Source organism: Ylistrum balloti, unplaced genomic scaffold, assembly GCF_031769215.1.
Source record: "Ylistrum balloti isolate Yb309-2 unplaced genomic scaffold, AGI_CSIRO_Ybal_v1 Utg370236, whole genome shotgun sequence".
NCBI lineage: Eukaryota > Metazoa > Mollusca > Bivalvia > Pectinida > Pectinidae > Ylistrum > Ylistrum balloti.
The window spans coordinates 834,436-853,793 of NW_026782193.1; the positions used below are offsets into that span (position 1 = coordinate 834,436).

Consider the following 19,358-nt stretch of genomic DNA (forward strand, 5'->3'; position numbering starts at 1 on the left):
GATTATCTGTTATAATACACCTGATAACACGTGTCACAATAACAGATTATCTGTTATAATACACCTGATATCACGTGTCACATTAACAGATTATCTGTAACGATACACCTGATATCACGTGTCACAGTAACAGATTATCTGTAACGATACACCTGATAACACGTGTCACAATAACATATTATCTGTTATAATACACCTGATAACACGTGTCACAATAACAGATTATCTGCTATAATACACCTGATAACGCATGTAACAATAACAGATTATCTGTAATGATACAACTGATAACGCGGGTCTTAATAACAGTTCTAGGAACTACTAGACCTCGGGGTGTGCGGTGTGTCTGAACAGTTCTAGGAACTACTAGACCTCGGGGTGTGCGGTGTGTCTTTGAACAGATCCAGAAACTACTAGACCTCGGGGTGTGCGGTGTGTCTTTGAACCCCTCTAGGAACTACTAGACCTCGGGGTGTGCGGTGTGTCTTTGAACAGATCCAGAAACTACTAGACCTCGGGGTGTGCGGTGTGTCTTTGAACAGATCCAGAAACTACTAGACCTCGGGGTGTGCGGTGTGTCTTTGAACCCCTCTAGGAACTACTAGACCTCGGGGTGTGCGGTGTATCTTTGAACAGTTCTAGGAACTACTAGACCTCGGGGTGTGCGGTGTGTCTTTGGACAGCTCTAGGAACTACTAGACCTCGGGGTGTGCGGCGTGTCTTTGAACAGATCCAGAAACTACTAGACCTCGGGGTGTGCGGTGTGTCTTTGGACAGCTCTAGGAACTACTAGACCTCGGAGTGTGCGGCCTATCTTTGAACAGTCCATGAACGACTAGACTTCGCAGTGTGCGGTGTGTCTTTGAACAGATCCAGGAACTACTAGACCTGAGCGTGTGCGGCGTGTCTTTGAACAGTTCGAGGAACTACTAGACCTCGGGGTGTGTGGTGTATCTTTGAACAGTTCTAGGAACTACTAGACCTGAGGGTGTGCGGTGTGTCTTTGGACAGCTCTAGGAACTACTAGACCTCGGAGTGTGCGGCCTATCTTTGAACAGTCCATGAACGACTAGACCTCGGGGTGTGCGGTGTGTCTTTGAACAGATCCAGGAACTACTAGACCTCGGGGTTTGCGGTGTGTCTTTGAACACCCCTGGGAACTACTAGACTTCGGGGTGTGCGGTGTGTATTTGAACAGTTCCAGGAACTACTAGACCTCGGGGTGTGCGGTGTGTCTTTGGACAGCTCTAGAAACTACTAGACCTCGCAGTGTGCGGTGTGTATTTGAACAGTTCCAGGAACTACTAGACCTCGGGGTGTGCGGTGTGTCTTTGGACAGCTCTAGGAATACTAGACCTCGCAGTGTGCGGCCTATCTTTGAACAGTCCATGAACGACTAGACCTCGGGGTGTGCGGTGTGTCTTTGAACAGATCCAGGAACTACTAGACCTCGGGGTTTGCGGTGTGTCTTTGAACACCCCTGGGAACTACTAGACTTCGGGGTGTGCGGTGTGTATTTGAACAGTTCCAGGAACTACTAGACCTCGGGGTGTGCGGTGTGTCTTTGGACAGCTCTAGAAACTACTAGACCTCGCAGTGTGCGGTGTGTATTTGAACAGTTCCAGGAACTACTAGACCTCGGGGTGTGCGGTGTGTCTTTGGACAGCTCTAGGAATACTAGACCTCGCAGTGTGCGGTGTGTCTTTGAACAGATCCAGGAACTATTAGACCTGAGCGTGTGCGGCCTATCTTTGAACAGTTCCATGAACCACTAGACCTCGCAGTGTGCGGTGTGTCTTTGAACAGATCCAGGAACTACTAGACCTGAGCGTGTGCGGCGTGTCTTTGAACAGTTCCAGGAACTACTAGACCTCGGGGTGTGCGGCGTGTCTTTGAACAGTTCCAGGAACTTCTAAACCTAGGGGTATGCGGTGTGTCTTTGAACAGTTCTAGGAACTACTAGACCTCTGGGTGTGCGGTGTATCTTAGAACCCCTCTAGAAACTAATAGACCTCGGGGTGTGCGGTATATCTTTGAACAGTTCTAGGAACTACTAGACCTCGGGGTGTGCGGCGTGTCTTTGGACAGTTCAGGAACTACTAGACCTCGGAGTGTGCGACCTATCTTTGTAGAGTTCTAGGAACTACTAGACCTCGGAGTGTGCGGTGTGTCTTTGAACAGATCCAGGAACTACTAGACCTCGGGGTGTGCGATGTGTCTTTGAACAGTTCCAGGAACTACTAGACCTCGGGGTGTGCGGTGTGTATTTGAACAGTTCTAGGAACTACTAGACCTCGGGGTGTGCGGTGTGTCTTTGAACAGTTCCATGAGCCACTAGACCTCGGAGTGTGCGGTGTGTCTTTGAACAGATGCAGGAACTACTAGACCTCGGGGTGTGCGGTGTGTCTTTGAACAGTTCCAGTAACTACTAGACCTCGGGGTGTGCGGTGTATTTGAACAGTTCTAGGAACTACTAGACCTCGGGGTATGCGGTGTGTCTTTGAACAGTTCCAGTAACTACTAGACCTCGGGGTATGCGGTGTGTCTTTGAACAGTTCTAGGAACTACTAGACCTCGGGGTTTGCGGTGTGTCTTTGAACACCCCTGGGAACTACTAGACTTCGGGGTGTGCGGTGTGTATTTGAACAGTTCCAGGAACTACTAGACCTCGGGGTGTGCGGTGTGTCTTTGGACAGCTCTAGAAACTACTAGACCTCGCAGTGTGCGGTGTGTATTTGAACAGTTCCAGGAACTACTAGACCTCGGGGTGTGCGGTGTGTCTTTGGACAGCTCTAGGAATACTAGACCTCGCAGTGTGCGGTGTGTCTTTGAACAGATCCAGGAACTATTAGACCTGAGCGTGTGCGGCCTATCTTTGAACAGTTCCATGAACCACTAGACCTCGCAGTGTGCGGTGTGTCTTTGAACAGATCCAGGAACTACTAGACCTGAGCGTGTGCGGCGTGTCTTTGAACAGTTCCAGGAACTACTAGACCTCGGGGTGTGCGGCGTGTCTTTGAACAGTTCCAGGAACTTCTAAACCTAGGGGTATGCGGTGTGTCTTTGAACAGTTCTAGGAACTACTAGACCTCTGGGTGTGCGGTGTATCTTAGAACCCCTCTAGAAACTAATAGACCTCGGGGTGTGCGGTATATCTTTGAACAGTTCTAGGAACTACTAGACCTCGGGGTGTGCGGCGTGTCTTTGGACAGTTCAGGAACTACTAGACCTCGGAGTGTGCGACCTATCTTTGTAGAGTTCTAGGAACTACTAGACCTCGGAGTGTGCGGTGTGTCTTTGAACAGATCCAGGAACTACTAGACCTCGGGGTGTGCGATGTGTCTTTGAACAGTTCCAGGAACTACTAGACCTCGGGGTGTGCGGTGTGTATTTGAACAGTTCTAGGAACTACTAGACCTCGGGGTGTGCGGTGTGTCTTTGAACAGTTCCATGAGCCACTAGACCTCGGAGTGTGCGGTGTGTCTTTGAACAGATGCAGGAACTACTAGACCTCGGGGTGTGCGGTGTGTCTTTGAACAGTTCCAGTAACTACTAGACCTCGGGGTGTGCGGTGTATTTGAACAGTTCTAGGAACTACTAGACCTCGGGGTATGCGGTGTGTCTTTGAACAGTTCCAGTAACTACTAGACCTCGGGGTATGCGGTGTGTCTTTGAACAGTTCTAGGAACTACTAGACCTCGGGGTGTGCGGTGTGTCTTCGAAAAATTCCAGCATCAACTCAGCGGTCTGGAAGAGGCCATCAACAAAGTAGTACATTATGTACTTCTTTATGCCAACACTCAATCATTTAAAGAGTGTGTATGATGGGAAATTGAGACGGTTTATGCTGACACAAACTGTGTAAGATACTTTAACCTTCGTGCTCTGGATGACATGTAAAGAACCTCAGTTCACTTAGGTTGCCACTAGCTACCAGAAGGAGGCCCCGCCTTAAAATGACCCTGACTGTTCACGGGGCGATAAAAACCAGATAACGAATAAACACAGGAATATTGTTATAGTCCGAGTGCAATGTACGCCTGTCCAACATGTACGTGTATTTATAATATATACACTGCACGTGTAGGAAGATACAAACAGATCACAACAACTCTTCACTAAACAGCATCTCATTCACATAGACGCTTAAGGTCCTCTCTGTCAGGGATGATTAATGAGTTACACATACATGTGATTCAGACTTCTGAACAATAAATTGGACTTAATCTGCAAATACTCTCTGCTTGTGTATAATGAATGGGGTTATTTGATGTGTACTTGAGAGTATTTTGTACAACAAAACAACCATCACAACATTTCGCAACGTAAAATGATGAGCGATATCTACAAAGATCTGTGGCTCGATTTCTGACTTTGAACTTTAACCTATTCCATAAACATGTCGCATCTTCACTGTACACAATTATCGTAATATTTAAAAACTAAATCTGACTGATTGAAATGTAAAAAGTCTTACCACAAGAAGTTTCATAACTAGGTGCAATGGACATCGTCTATAAATTCTGTCATTATATATTATGTAAAGTTTTATAGAAGAAATATTTTTTCAGTGCCTGGCCGATTATGTAAAGTTTTACAGGAGAAATATCTTTTCAGTTCAGGCCGATTATGTAAAGTTTCATAGCACTATATATCCAATACTTACAATTTCAAATTCCTAAGTTCAATAAGTTGTCCCTGTAAGACTCATCAGGAAGGGAATTCCGCCCGTGTAATCATATTGCCAGACATGAACCTTTGTACCAGACTGGTGCCAAGTACATTAACGGATAGAAAAAAGCTTCCGGGTAGGAAATGAGCAACTTTATAATATAATAAAACATTTCGAACGCTTACGGACCGTTTATTGCACGTACAAGCAGCTAATTCGCAACTTCCGGTAATTTTGATGATTTCTGTGTGTAACCGGAAATCAATTATCGTGTGGTAGTTGAAGACGTCGGCAAAGAAAATTCGATAATTACGTCCTACCTAAAACAACACGTCAAACCCGTTCCTCGGAAGGAAAACTGTCTATCATGTGTGGAATTTAATCTCAATCACATTTTTGCACTTGTCATTGAAGACGTACGAATAACATGAGGCTTAAAGTAGTTAAGTTGGCGTTCCATGTGTTATTTTGCGTGAGGCTATATCACTGAACAACATACAAGAGGCCCGTCGCATGTCATACAGAACAGTCCGGAGGAAATGCCTTGCACAATGGCACAACCGATACAATGCAGAGCAGTCCAATATCTCGGTCTTTAAGAACATCGACAAAACGTCGTAGAACGACACACCTCGGACCAACACCTGAGGTTCCGGAGGTCGTAGAACGACACACATCGGACCCACACCTGAGGTTCCGGAGGTCATAGAACGACACACATCGGACCCACACCTGAGGTTCCAGAGGTCGTAGAACGACACACATCGGACCCACACCTGAGGTTCCGGAGGTCGTAGAACGACACACCTCGGACCCACACCTGAGGTTCCGGAGGTCGTAGAACGACACACCTCGGACCCACACCTGAGGTTCCGGAGGTCGTAGAACGACACACCTCGGACCCACACCTGAAGTTCCGGAGGTCGTAGAACGACACACATCGGACCCACACCTGAGGTTCCGGAGGTCGTAGAACGACACACATCGGACCCACACCTGATGTTGGGAAGGTCACAGAACGACACACATCGGACCCACACCTGAGGTTCCGGAGGTCGTAGAACGACACACATCAGACCCACATCTGGGGTTGGGAAGGTTGAGAACGACACACGTCGGACCCACACCTGAGGTTCCGGAGGTCGTAGAACGACACACATCGGACCCACACCTGAAGTTCCGGAGGTCGTAGAACGACACACATCAAATCCACACCTGGGGTTGGGAAGGTTGAGAACGACACACATCGGACCCACACCTGAGGTTCCTAAGGTCGTAGAACGACACACCTCAGACCCACACCTGAAGATCCGGAGGTCGTAGAACGACACACATCGGACACACACCTGAGGTTGAGGAGGTCGTAAATTGACACTCATCGGACCCACACCTGAGGTTCCGGAGGTCATAGAACGACACACCTCGGACCCACACCTGAGGTTCCGGAGGTCGTAGAACGACACACATCGGACACACACCTGACGTTGAGGAAATTGACACTCATCGGACGAGGTTGGAAAGGTCGCAGAACGACACACATCGGACCTACACCTGAGGTTCCGGAGGTCGTAGAACGACACACATCGGACACACACCTGAGGTTGGGAAGGTCGCAGAACGACACAAATCGGACCCACACCTGAGGTTCCGGAGGTCGTAGAACGACACACATCGGACCCACACCTGAGGTTGGGAAGGTCGCAGAACGACACACATCGGACCCACACCTGAGGTTCCGGAGGTCGTAGAACGACACCCATCGGACCCACACCTGAGGTTGGGAAGGTCGTAGAACGACACACATCGGACCCACACCTGAGGTTCCGGAGGTCGTAGAACGACATACATCGCTGCTTAAATCTGTACACACGACCTTTTCTCTCACAACTGATAAAAACCGTCTTATTATTTATTTCGAGGGTAAAGAAATCGTGAAAAAAGGCCGAAATGTAAAACTAAGAGTTTATTGAGAACATTTCATTGGCGCCTAAAATATCACGTGTGTAAATCCGATTTCAGTTGGCACGATCTACACAAGAGGCACAACGTTTAAATCGTTGTGTTCATTTTAAGCGGGAATTGTTTCCGATAAATGGACATCGCTACTACGTAACATTCTTACCGATAAGGCGATTGTGATCCTGTACTCCGCTTGTTTGTTCAGGTTTCACTGTGAATATATATAATTGTCTAGCTGTAAAAGGGATGGAAACGTCGTTACCAGTTGAAATTAAGAAAAGTTGTTTGTAAAATTGTAAAACAGGACTCAAAACTTGATAGATATTCTTGTCTACTGCGACGCAACATCTCTGTAACAATTAAACAACACAAACACATATATAGGTCTGTAACACATGTATTGTTATAAACCGGCAAAACAAACACACATCTATGTAATGCATTTGTAAATGAATTAAAGTCCACGAATTCCCGGAAGGGCTGCTGTAAATGGTGCTGGTTAGGACGCCCATATTAACCAGATATTTATTACAAAGTCTCCGTTATCCCTGGCTAGGTTTTTAGACTATTAACTAACAACCTTCCTAAAGTAAAATGCATTCCAGATTAAAAGCAAAAATTACTTTATTATTGAATTTCTCGAGGCTGCAATTGCTGCAAAAACAGAATGTATTATATTTGCATATAAAAATTCTTCGTGGGATGTATGAGATATTCGACTGGGGTCATTAAAATTCCATGCTTTTTTTAATGACCATATACAAAGAAATCCATTTTGACTGTGACAAGTGACAACGTGATGGGCAGTCAATGTTTCCAAATTCGGTTAGAGAAATCACAATTATAGAATTGTAAATGTTCCTACTTTTCCTGACATATCTAAGACACTACATTTTTGCAATGCAGCTAGTCGCATTCTGTTATCATATTAAGTAAAACCAGTGCCAAAACGTATGTCAGTCTGGCATTTCTATTTAACAAAATTGATATGTAACTAAAAACAGATTGGTATAAAAGAATGCGGGAGAATGCGCATCAATGGGAGATCTGTCGCATATTTTAGGGACGTTCTAAATTTCGTGTGAGATGTTGTTCGGTTACTTCCGGCTGTTAAAGCCAAGAATCACGTGAACTCTGTTCGGTACTTTGAAGCAGTCCTGAAGTTATTTTCAATCTGATTTTAAAGTGAAATGCCTAGTATAAGCATCGTTCGATGTTAATTTGTCATGATCAAACGAATGGCGTATCTCATTATTTTTACAAAAAATCAAATACCTCTTTAGAAGTTAGAACTTATTCTGAAAATTAGTTAGGATTCCTACTTGGATGGAGAAGGAAAATTCATCTATCTTTGCTTTGTTTACATGTCTAGATATTTCAATGTTATGTTTTGTCCGAGATGGCCCTAACTACCATTAATTATCACTCGTTAATTCAGCATCCGTAACAGACGGTCAATAAATCCAGATGGACTGCAGGGAATACGCCACTTCTTACTTAACTTTACTACTAGCAAGAGGTCATTAAGCGTGCTTTCAATTTCGCTGTCGATGCAGTACAATTAGTACACCATGTTGGTGCACATGTTGAATGTTGTTGACTCGTCCATCCATGTTTAATGCTACGCTAATTTATTGTAATCTAACCGAAGCTTAGAGATATTGACATTTTAATAAAGCATCCCATGTTGACGAGAGTTCTCCAGTATGTGTAAATGTTGACGAGAGTTCTGTAGATTGTGTAAATGTTGCCGAGAGTCCTGTAGTATGTGTAAATGTTGACGAGAGTCCTGTAGTATGTGTAAATGTTGACGAGAGTTCTGTAGTATGTGTAAATGTTGACGATAGTTCTGTAGTATGTGTAAATGTTGCCGAGAGTCCTGTAGTATGTGTAAATGTTGACGAGAGTCCTGTAGTATGTGTAAATGTTGACGAGAGTCCTGTAGTGTGTGTAAATGTTGACGAGAGTCCTGCAGTATGTGTAAATGTTGACTAGAGTCCTGTAGTATGTGTAAATGTTGACGAGAGTCCTGTTGTATGTGTAAATGTTGACGAGAGTTCTGTAGTATGTGTAAATGTTGACGAGAGTCCTGTAGTATGTGTAAATGTTGACGAGAGTTCTGTAGATTGTGTAAATGTTGACGAGAGTTCTGTAGTATGTGTAAATGTTGACGAGAGTTCTGTAGTATGTGTAAATGTTGACTAGAGTTCTGTAGTATGTGTAAATGTTGACGAGAGTCCTGTAGTGTGTGTAAATGTTGACGAGAGTCCTGTAGTATGTGTAAATGTTGACGATAGTTCTGTAGTATGTGTAAATGTTGACGAGAGTTCTGTAGTATGTGTAAATGTTGACGAGAGTTCTGCAGTATGTGTAAATGTTGACGAGAGTTCTGGAGTATGTGTAAATGTTGACTAGAGTCCTGTAGTATGTTTAAATGTTGCCGAGAGTCCTGTAGTATGTGTAAATGTTGACGAGAGTCCTGTAGTATGTGTAAATGTTGCCGAGAGTCCTGTAGTATGTGAAATGTTGACGAGAGTTCTGTAGCATGTGTAAATGTTGACGAGAGTTCTGTAGATTGTGTAAATGTTGCCGAGAGTCCTGTAGTATGTGTAAATGTTGACGAAAGTTCTGTAGATTGTGTAAATGTTGCCGAGAGTCCTGTAGTATGTGTAAATGTTGACGAGAGTCCTGTAGTATGTGTAAATGTTGACGATAGTTCTGTAGTGTGTGTAAATGTTGACGAGAGTTCTGTAGTATGTGTAAATGTTGACTAGAGTTCCGTAGTATGTGTAAATGTTGACTAGAGTTCTGTAGTATGTGTAAATGTTGACGAGAGTCCTGTAGATTGTGTAAATGTTGACGAGAGTTCTGTAGTATGTGTAAATGTTGACGAGAGTTCTGTAGTATGTGTAAATGTTGACGAGAGTTCTGTAGTATGTGTAAATGTTGACGAGAGTCCTGTAGTGTGTGTAAATGTTGACGAGAGTCCTGTAGTATGTGTAAATGTTGACGATAGTTCTGTAGTATGTGTAAATGTTGACGAGAGTTCTGTAGTATGTGTAAATGTTGACGAGAGTTCTGCAGTATGTGTAAATGTTGACTAGAGTCCTGTAGTATGTGTAAATGTTGCCGAGAGTCCTGTAGTATGTGTAAATGTTGCCGAGAATCCTGTAGTATGTGTAAATGTTGACGAGAGTTCTGTAGCATGTGTAAATGTTGACGAGAGTTCTGTAGATTGTGTAAATGTTGACTAGAGTCCTGTAGTATGTGTAAATGTTGACGAGAGTTCTGTAGTATGTGTAAATGTTGACGAGAGTCCTGTTGTATGTGTAAATGTTGACGAGAGTTCTGTAGATTGTGTAAATGTTGACGAGAGTCCTGTTGTATGTGTAAATGTTGACGAGAGTTCTGTAGATTGTGTAAATGTATACGAGAGTCTTGTAGTATGTGTAAATGTTGACGAGAGTCTTGTAGTATGTGCAAATGTTGACGAGAGTTCTGTAGTATGTGTAAATGTTGACGAGAGTTCTGTGTGTGGGGTTTCTACATTAAAAGAGAAGAGTAGCTTGCGTCAAAATGAATTTTGTCTTGTAAGAGAAACCGTGATCTGACCGATATGGTAAGGACACTATCTTACAACACTGCCGTACAACACTACCGTACAACACTGCCGTACAACACTGCCGTACAACACTACCATACAACACTGCCGCACAACACTACCATACAACACTGCCGTACAATACTGCCGTACAACACTACCGTACAACACTACCGTACAACACTACCGTACAACACTGCCGTACAACACTACCGTACAACACTGCCGTACAGCACTACCGTACAACACTACCATACAACACTGCCGTACAACACTACCGTACAACACTGCCGTACAACACTACCGTACAACACTGCCATACAACACTACCGTACAACACTACCGTACAACAATGCCGTACAACACGACCGTACAACACTGCCGTACAACACTGCCATACAACACTGCCGTACAACACTACCGTACAACACTGCCGTACAACACTACCGTACAACACTGCCATACAACACTGCCGTACAACACTACCGTACAACACTACCGTACAACACTGCCGTACAACACTACCGTACAACACTGCCGTACAACACTACCGTACAGCACTGCCATACAACACTACCGTACAACACTACCGTACAACACTGCCGTACAACACTACCGTACAACACTACCGTACAACACTACCGTACAACACTGCCGTACAACACTGCCGTACAACACTACCATACAACACTGCCGTACAACACTACCGTACAACACTACCGTACAACACTGCCATACAACACTACCGTACAACACTACCGTACAACAATGCCGTACAACACTACCGTACAACACTGCCGTACAACACTGCCATACAACACTGCCGTACAACACTACCGTACAACACTGCCATACAACACTGCCGTACAACACTGCCGTACAACACTACCGTACAACACTGCCGTACAACACTACCGTACAACACTACGGTACAACACTGCCGTACAACACTACCGTACAGCACTGCCATACAACACTACCGTACAACACTACCGTACAACACTGCCGTACAACACGACCGTACAACACTGCCGTACAACACTACCGTACAACACTACCGTACAACACTACCGTACAACACTGCCGTACAACACTACCGTACAACACTACCATACAACACTGCCGTACAACACTACCGTACAACACTGCCGTACAACACTACCGTACAACACTACCGTACAACACTGCCGTACAACACTACCGTACAACACTGCCGTACAGCACTACCGTACAACACTACCATACAACACTGCCGTACAACACTACCGTACAACACTACCGTACAACACTGCCGTACAACACTACCGTACAACACTACCGTACAACACTGCCGTACAACACTGCCGTACAACACTACCATACAACACTGCCGCACAACACTACCGTACAACACTACCGTACAACACTGCCGTACAACACTACCGTACAGCAATGCCATACAACACTACCGTACAACACTACCGTACAACACTGCCGTACAACACTACCGTACAACACTACCGTACAACACTGCCGTACAACACTGCCGTACAACACTACCATACAACACTGCCGTACAACACTACCGTACAACACTGCCGTACAACACTACCGTACAACACTACCGTACAACACTGCCGTACAACACTACCGTACAACACTGCCGTACAGCACTACCGTACAACACTACCATACAACACTGCCGTACAACACTACCGTACAACACTACCGTACAACACTGCCGTACAACACTACCGTACAACACTGCCATACAACACTACCGTACAACACTACCGTACAACAATGCCGTACAACACTACCGTACAACACTGCCGTACAACACTGCCATACAACACTGCCGTACAACACTACCGTACAACACTGCCGTACAACACTACCGTACAACACTACCGTACAACACTGCCGTACAACACTGCCGTACAACACTGCCGTACAACACTACCATACAACACTGCCGTACAACACTACCGTACAACACTGCCGTACAACACTACCGTACAACACTACCGTACAACACTGCCGTACAACACTACCGTACAACACTGCCGTACAGCACTACCGTACAACACTACCATACAACACTGCCGTACAACACTACCGTACAACACTACCGTACAACACTGCCGTACAACACTACCGTACAACACTACCGTACAACACTGCCGTACAACACTGCCGTACAACACTACCATACAACACTGCCGCACAACACTACCGTACAACACTACCGTACAACACTGCCGTACAACACTACCGTACAGCAATGCCATACAACACTACCGTACAACACTACCGTACAACACTGCCGTACAACACTGCCGTACAACACTACCGTACAACACTGCCGTACAACACTGCCGTACAACACTACCATACAACACTGCCGTACAACACTACCGTACAACACTGCCGTACAACACTACCGTACAACACTACCGTACAACACTGCCGTACAACACTACCGTACAACACTACCGTACAACACTGCCATACAACACTACCGTACAACACTACCGTACAACAATGCCGTACAACACTACCGTACAACACTGCCGTACAACACTGCCATACAACACTGCCGTACAACACTACCGTACAACACTGCCGTACAACACTACCGTACAACACTACCGTACAACACTGCCGTACAACACTGCCGTACAACACTACCGTACAACACTACCGTACAACACTACCGTACAACACTGCCGTACAACACTGCCGTACAACACTACCATACAACACTGCCGTACAACACTACCGTACAACACAACCATACAACACTACCGTACAACACTGCCGTACAACACTACCGTACAACACTACCATACAACACTGCCGTACAACACTGCCATACAACACTGCCGTACAACACTACCGTACAACACTGCCATACAACACTGCGTACAACACTGCCATACAACACTGCCGTACAACACTACCGTACAACACTGCCATACAACACTGCCGTACAACACTACCGTATTTTGAAATTTGCATTAGAAAAACTTTTGTTTATACATTACTATCACAAGTTCTAACATTGACCAATCAAAAGTCGTGTTACATCTCGAGCGCATTAGAATTAATCAAAGATTTTTTTTTTACTTTTCTGTGCGTGCATAGAAGTGTAAATATCCGCAAATAGTAGAATTCTTCATTTTTTTCATTGAAATGACGTTTTTTGATCTATAGTAGGGATGACGATATTTTATTTAATAGAAGAATTTTTTTTTATTTCCTTCAGTTGAATAATGATAACATATCGCTAATTTACACTTTCTACAATTTTTCTAGTGTAAATGAGACATTTGTATATTTTTATTTTAGAGTTCTGTCTGAGACAACCCTCTCTCTTTGACGCCCCCAACGATTGCAAATGAACGAAAATCAAATATCTTAAAAATCAGTTATCAGATACATAATGTATATCAGAACCGTAAATCTCCACGGGTGAGAATTACTGGTTTAGCCGATACCTGACATCACTATAGCACGGATTTAACATGTCATGTAAATAGACAGTAATAATATTTATGAAGTCAAATACTATGTTTGTAGGGTATCGATGTGTGCCAGTATCAGGGACTTCTGTCTGGTAACTGTTAATGAAATCTGTTCGATCGTTGTTCGGTTTGTCAGATTCTGTTTACAGTATAGTGGTGCGTATCCCCGAAGTGATCGTACAAGCAGTATGCTTGTTAGGCTGGGTTTGATAAAGGCCACGCGCGGAATGTTTCGGCAATTTACCTTGTAAACTAAACATATAAGTTGTTTGCATTTGTAGGTATATACGCATGACGCCAGGCAGATTATTTGAAATATCATCAGATTCTTGAAAAAATAATTAATGACAGATTAAGTTTATTGTATTATTCAAAGCATCAACTTGTAAATTCTCTTTGATGAGTGTTAATTGAACCAGCAAGACTAAGTGTTTAAACGAGACCTCTTGCACGTAGATATCCCCGCCAGCATAAATATACGATCAAAAGTGGGACACTCGGAATATTTCGGTTATGTAGGTGAAACAGATTAATGGACAGTTTCCTAAACAATTTACCTTTCACCTACGAATGAGTTTACAACTTAAGACAGTATATTTACTCAGGGGCCTGATTCTGTGTAGATTACACCTAATTATGGCCATTCTAGAAGATTTACAGAAAGTTTTGTACACGGTGACCTGTAGATTGGTAAACGCTGTTTCCGGATTATCGGATAAACATTTACCAGATTTTTCTGAATATTTTTCTCCATTTTCATTTCAGATGGAAAACGTGTTCGACAATGGAATCAACTACAACTTCAATTTCATCAAATTCCGAATTCAATTGTTCTTTTGGGATGCTGAATGGAAAGATATTTCATGGTATTAACTCCACTCTGAACGGCTACGATCTTGGTTGTAACGTTACCATGAATGCAGACTCTAACGTTACAGTCGAGATGCCACTACATGTGGTTCACACGACATCAGTCCAGGCTGTGGTCGGTCTCTCCTTGCTGTTTTTCATCATAGAAATCGTCGGCATCGTCGGGAATAGTCTTGTCGTTATTGTCGTCCTGTTGGACCGAAAGATGAGACAATCTGTCACTAACATTTTTATCATGAATTTGGCGGTATCTGATTGGTTGATAATGGTGTTCGGGATACCGGAAATCGTCCAAGTGATGTTAAATCGAGGTTGGGTGCTTGGACCTGTCCTTTGTAAATTTAATCGTTTTGTTCTAGTGGTATCGCTGTACGCCTCCATCTTGTCCCTGGTATCTGTCTGTATAGAGCGGTAAGTATGATGTTTCAGAGTGTATTTACAGTCTGTTCAAAGGGAAATGCTTAATTACAAATAGTTTTCGTTTCTTACTCCTTAACAATCATCATAATTCTTTTTCTATATTACGTATTTCTTAAGGGAATGTTTGTTTGATAACATTGTTCTTTTCTTTGCGCATGCGTTGATAAATGTGACCTAAAAATTCACAGCACACTCAAGAACGCGTTAAAAAAAACTCTCATTTGTTTTTGTGTTTGTGAATTGCAGATATGTAAGCCAAGTTTTTAAGGGTCAATGTAGGTCTATCAAAGGAATATTATTCACGAGATCATCAATTACATAAATCCACGAGATCATCAATTACATAAATCCACGAGGTCATCAATTACATAAATCCACGAGATCATCAATTACATAAATCCACGAGATCATCAATTACATAAATGCACGAGGTCATCAATTACATAAATCCACGAGATCATCAATTACATAAATCCACGAGATCATCAATTACATAAATGCACGAGGTCATCAATTACATAAATCAACGAGATCATCAATTACATAAATCCGCGAGATCATCAATTACATAAATCCACGAGATCATCAATTACATAAATCCACGAGGTCATCAATTACATAAATCCACCAGATAATTAATTACATAAATCCACGAGATCATCAATTACATAAATCCACGAGATGTGTAGATCTTGTAGACCTACATATACCTCGTGATTATGTATGACTGTAGTTGCTGTTTTAAATACGGTTGACTGTATTTCAATACGAGGTAATGTTTCCTAAATTGAGTAGAAATGAATAAAAAGACATGAAAGTACTCATAAATCAATAAAAATAAGTTGAAAAACAACGTAGATAAATTAAAAACTGCGAAAATGCAGAAAAACGCTTTCAGCAACGGAAGAAGGGTATGTACCGTACTGATAAACAGAGGATAATGGGAAACGCTTTAGGCACTAGTAAAAAACATTGTTATTTTTTGAAGAATGGCTGAAGTCAAAACCGTAAACAGTAGACCTCAATTTCCGCGTCGTTCACAATAGTTTAGTTCTAACCAAGCTAAAGTACACGTGCAACTTGGTGATCGCGCACTGCGTCACAATTAACTTCATCTCGAGTTAAGCGAAGTCGTTTTCTTGATTATATACTAATGTCTATATCCGGATTGGAGACAGGCTTCTTAGCTTCATTTCCTTATTTTAATACCCTTCTCCAATATTTCAATATGGCAGATGTTGCAGCGCTGCAGTAAAGAACGTGTTGATCACTTGAATTATCTCCACATTACATGTATGTAGTAAAGGTCGTAATACAGGACATCAGTTAGCGCAAGAAATAAAATTGTCATTCTTAGTTATTTTTTTTTCTTTTTGTCTGATATATAATGACAGTTTTTGTCCATTGTCATTAAGCTTAAAACACATTCATAGTTGTTAACCAAGTCGTATACAGGAAGTCCATGGGATAGCAACGGAGAAAATTCACTCAAATAAATTTGAGAAAGTGTTGGTTTCAGAATCAAAGAATGCGATTTAAAAGTTTGTAAATATCTGATTTTGAAAAAAAATGCTAAAGTTGACAGTTGGACAATGATAATGGGAACCGGAACAAATGTTTCCTTATGAAAAAGAGTGATTCATTGGCTCATTCTATATGACGTCATAGGTTTTGTTTTGTCGTTCTGGAAATCGACCTCAACTGTCGGACTAATGAGCAGGGTTGCCGGGGTCTACACGTGGAGGTGGGTCTTATTGATGTTTTGTCGATTCTGTTTTCGTCAGCTTGCAGAAACATTATAACAAGGTCTCATCTTTAACTTTCTCATCAGATGACCTCCGTCTTTATCGTTAAATTGACCGCGATTGATGAAGAATTTATGTACAAAGTGTGATATGTACATTAATTGGCAGGATCGAAAGGGATGTTATTTTATCATTCTATGTGTTGTACATTTCCTACGTCATCATGACATCAAAGGGGGAAAAACGAAACACAAACACCAAACAAAAAACAAGAAAACAAAAACAAAAAAACCCAATATTTTATTACACGACAAGGCAATTTTCGCGTTTTCTATATTTTCCCAGCATTTCAATAAACTGATATAAATGAACAGTACACATGTTTTTTGAACTATTTGGGAGAAGAATTTTCTGACCAATATAAATAAAATATCAAAAATGTCTGCGATATCTTATTGAAGCATTAAAGTGTTAAGGTACACATGTAAAATGAAAACATAAAAGAGTTCCATTTTTCATATGACGTCAATCTGACATGATACAATGTACAAAACTGGTCTAAAGCGTAAGTTTGATTAAAGGTTACAAGGTTTAACACGAATGAAAGCGATGGAAACCTGAATTACAAGATTATTGTTGTTGTTTATCGAGTGAAAATTATTATTCTTATCTGTGACTCTGATATACGTCAGACATTTTGTCTGGGTTAACTCTTGTAGTGTTGACCAAATAAATTGACGAAGGCAATTTGTCTCAGATCACTGTTCTCCCTAGCCAGTACAGGCCAAGATTTTTCGTAACTCAAAACTTTCCATTTCGGCTGTTGTACTAATCTTACGTACGCTAAATGTAACCAAGTGAACCGTTTTCGACATGTACCGGACACATTATAGCTTTGTCGATAGTGTGAATTATTCTGACATTCTATCGACCCTTTTTGGAATACAGGTCTGAAGTCGCCGTGCGTTAGACCGCGGCTCTATAAAGCGATCCGCATTCGCTCGGTTGGCGTTCAAACTATAATTGGTGAGGTAGGGGAAGGGGATCCTCGATTTCACGCGTTTTTCTAATGTTCTGTAGTTTTGAGGCGAGTCTCCTAGTACATGTAGTGACTGCCTCACTGAAGAACATGCAGGAGGACCATCGCCGTCCAGAGCAAGTCAGGTGAAGTGTCTTGTCCATGGACACAACGTGTCAGCACACACTGGTCAGTTTCTCCGATACCTGAGGGATACAAACCGTCACAGACAGGAAGCGTCAAAACCAGCACCTCGGATTACCTCTTAGATCTCCACCTCAAATCTCCACCTTGGATAACCTTTAAGATCTCCACATCAGATATCAACCTTTGATCACCTCTAAGAATTCCACCTCAGATCTCAATCTCAGATCTCCACCTCAGATCTCCACCTCAGATCTTCACCTAAGATCTTCACCTCAGATCTCAATCTCAGATATCCACCTCAGATCTCCACCTCAGATCTTCACCTCAGATCTCCACCTCAGATCTCCACATCAGATCTTCACCTCAGATCTTAACCTCAGATCTCCACCACAGATCTCCACCTCAGATCTCCACCTCAGATCTCCACCACAGATCTCCACCTCAGATCTCCACCACAGATCTCCACCTCAGATATCCACCTCGGATCTCCAACACAGATATTCAGTTCAGATCTCCACCTCGGATCTCCACTTCATATTTTTATCACAGATCTCTACTTTAGATCTCCACCTCAGATCCTAGAGAGGTCAACGCTCTAACCGACAGAGGTATCGGGAACTCTGATGTTGAAGTTACATTTGTACATCTCCCGTCAGTAAATCTGTCAATACTTGCTCAGGTCTTATGTCTTACTGAGGAGAAGCAATAGTGTATTAACTCACGGTTAATTCAAACTTAATCAGATTTATTGCAGATTTTTATTGGACGTTTTCCCAGTCACCTTTGTCCCTCTGGCTTACTGGTGAGAACGTTATCACTATATCTCGTGGTCATCACTTTGGCGCCAATAACGTAAATTACGTCGACCATTCATCTCAGTGACTCGACAGGGAACTTCACATATCGACACTTACTGGTCGTTGTCGACTTCCGGTAGCTGACCAATATTGCTTTAGATTTTCTCCTCGCATTGTCGTACAGTATGATTGTGACAGATTGACTGACGTATATAGATCCACAACTCTGTCGGTATGTACAGCTGTTGATAAATTTCTGTAAGGGTACCTTAATCCTCATTAGAAAAGGCCTGACATTGGTCTCCTGGTGTCATGATGATGTTTGCGTGTCTGTACAGACCTATCTAAACGTCGTAGCATTAACAACATTATACATAATATCGTGACATATAGGTCCTTGGAATCTACTGCTAATCACATACACATCTCCAATGTATACCGACAGAAGAAGGTCAAAAGGTCATCGCATGGCCATACATACGTCATTTATGTATATATAACCAGATAAACGCCGAAATTAAAACAGATACTAATATGCACGAAACAGTGACATAAACACGTAATGGATATGAGTAATTATCTCCAATGAACTCTTTCGATATGGCAGTTATATTCGATATAAA

General features: G+C 42.7%; 1 protein-coding gene across 1 annotated transcript in view; it reads left to right on the forward strand.

Annotated features, from left to right (window-relative positions):
• LOC132552087 (neuropeptide receptor 15-like) overlaps window positions 1-19,358 on the forward strand; it is a 64,057-nt gene that overhangs the window by 13,510 nt on the left and 31,189 nt on the right. Inside the window, exon 2 of the mRNA XM_060216229.1 lies at window positions 14,504-15,019. Within this exon, the coding sequence (XP_060072212.1) occupies window positions 14,523-15,019 (497 nt within the window). The 5' untranslated portion in view covers window positions 14,504-14,522. The remainder of the gene's footprint in view (window positions 1-14,503; window positions 15,020-19,358) is intronic.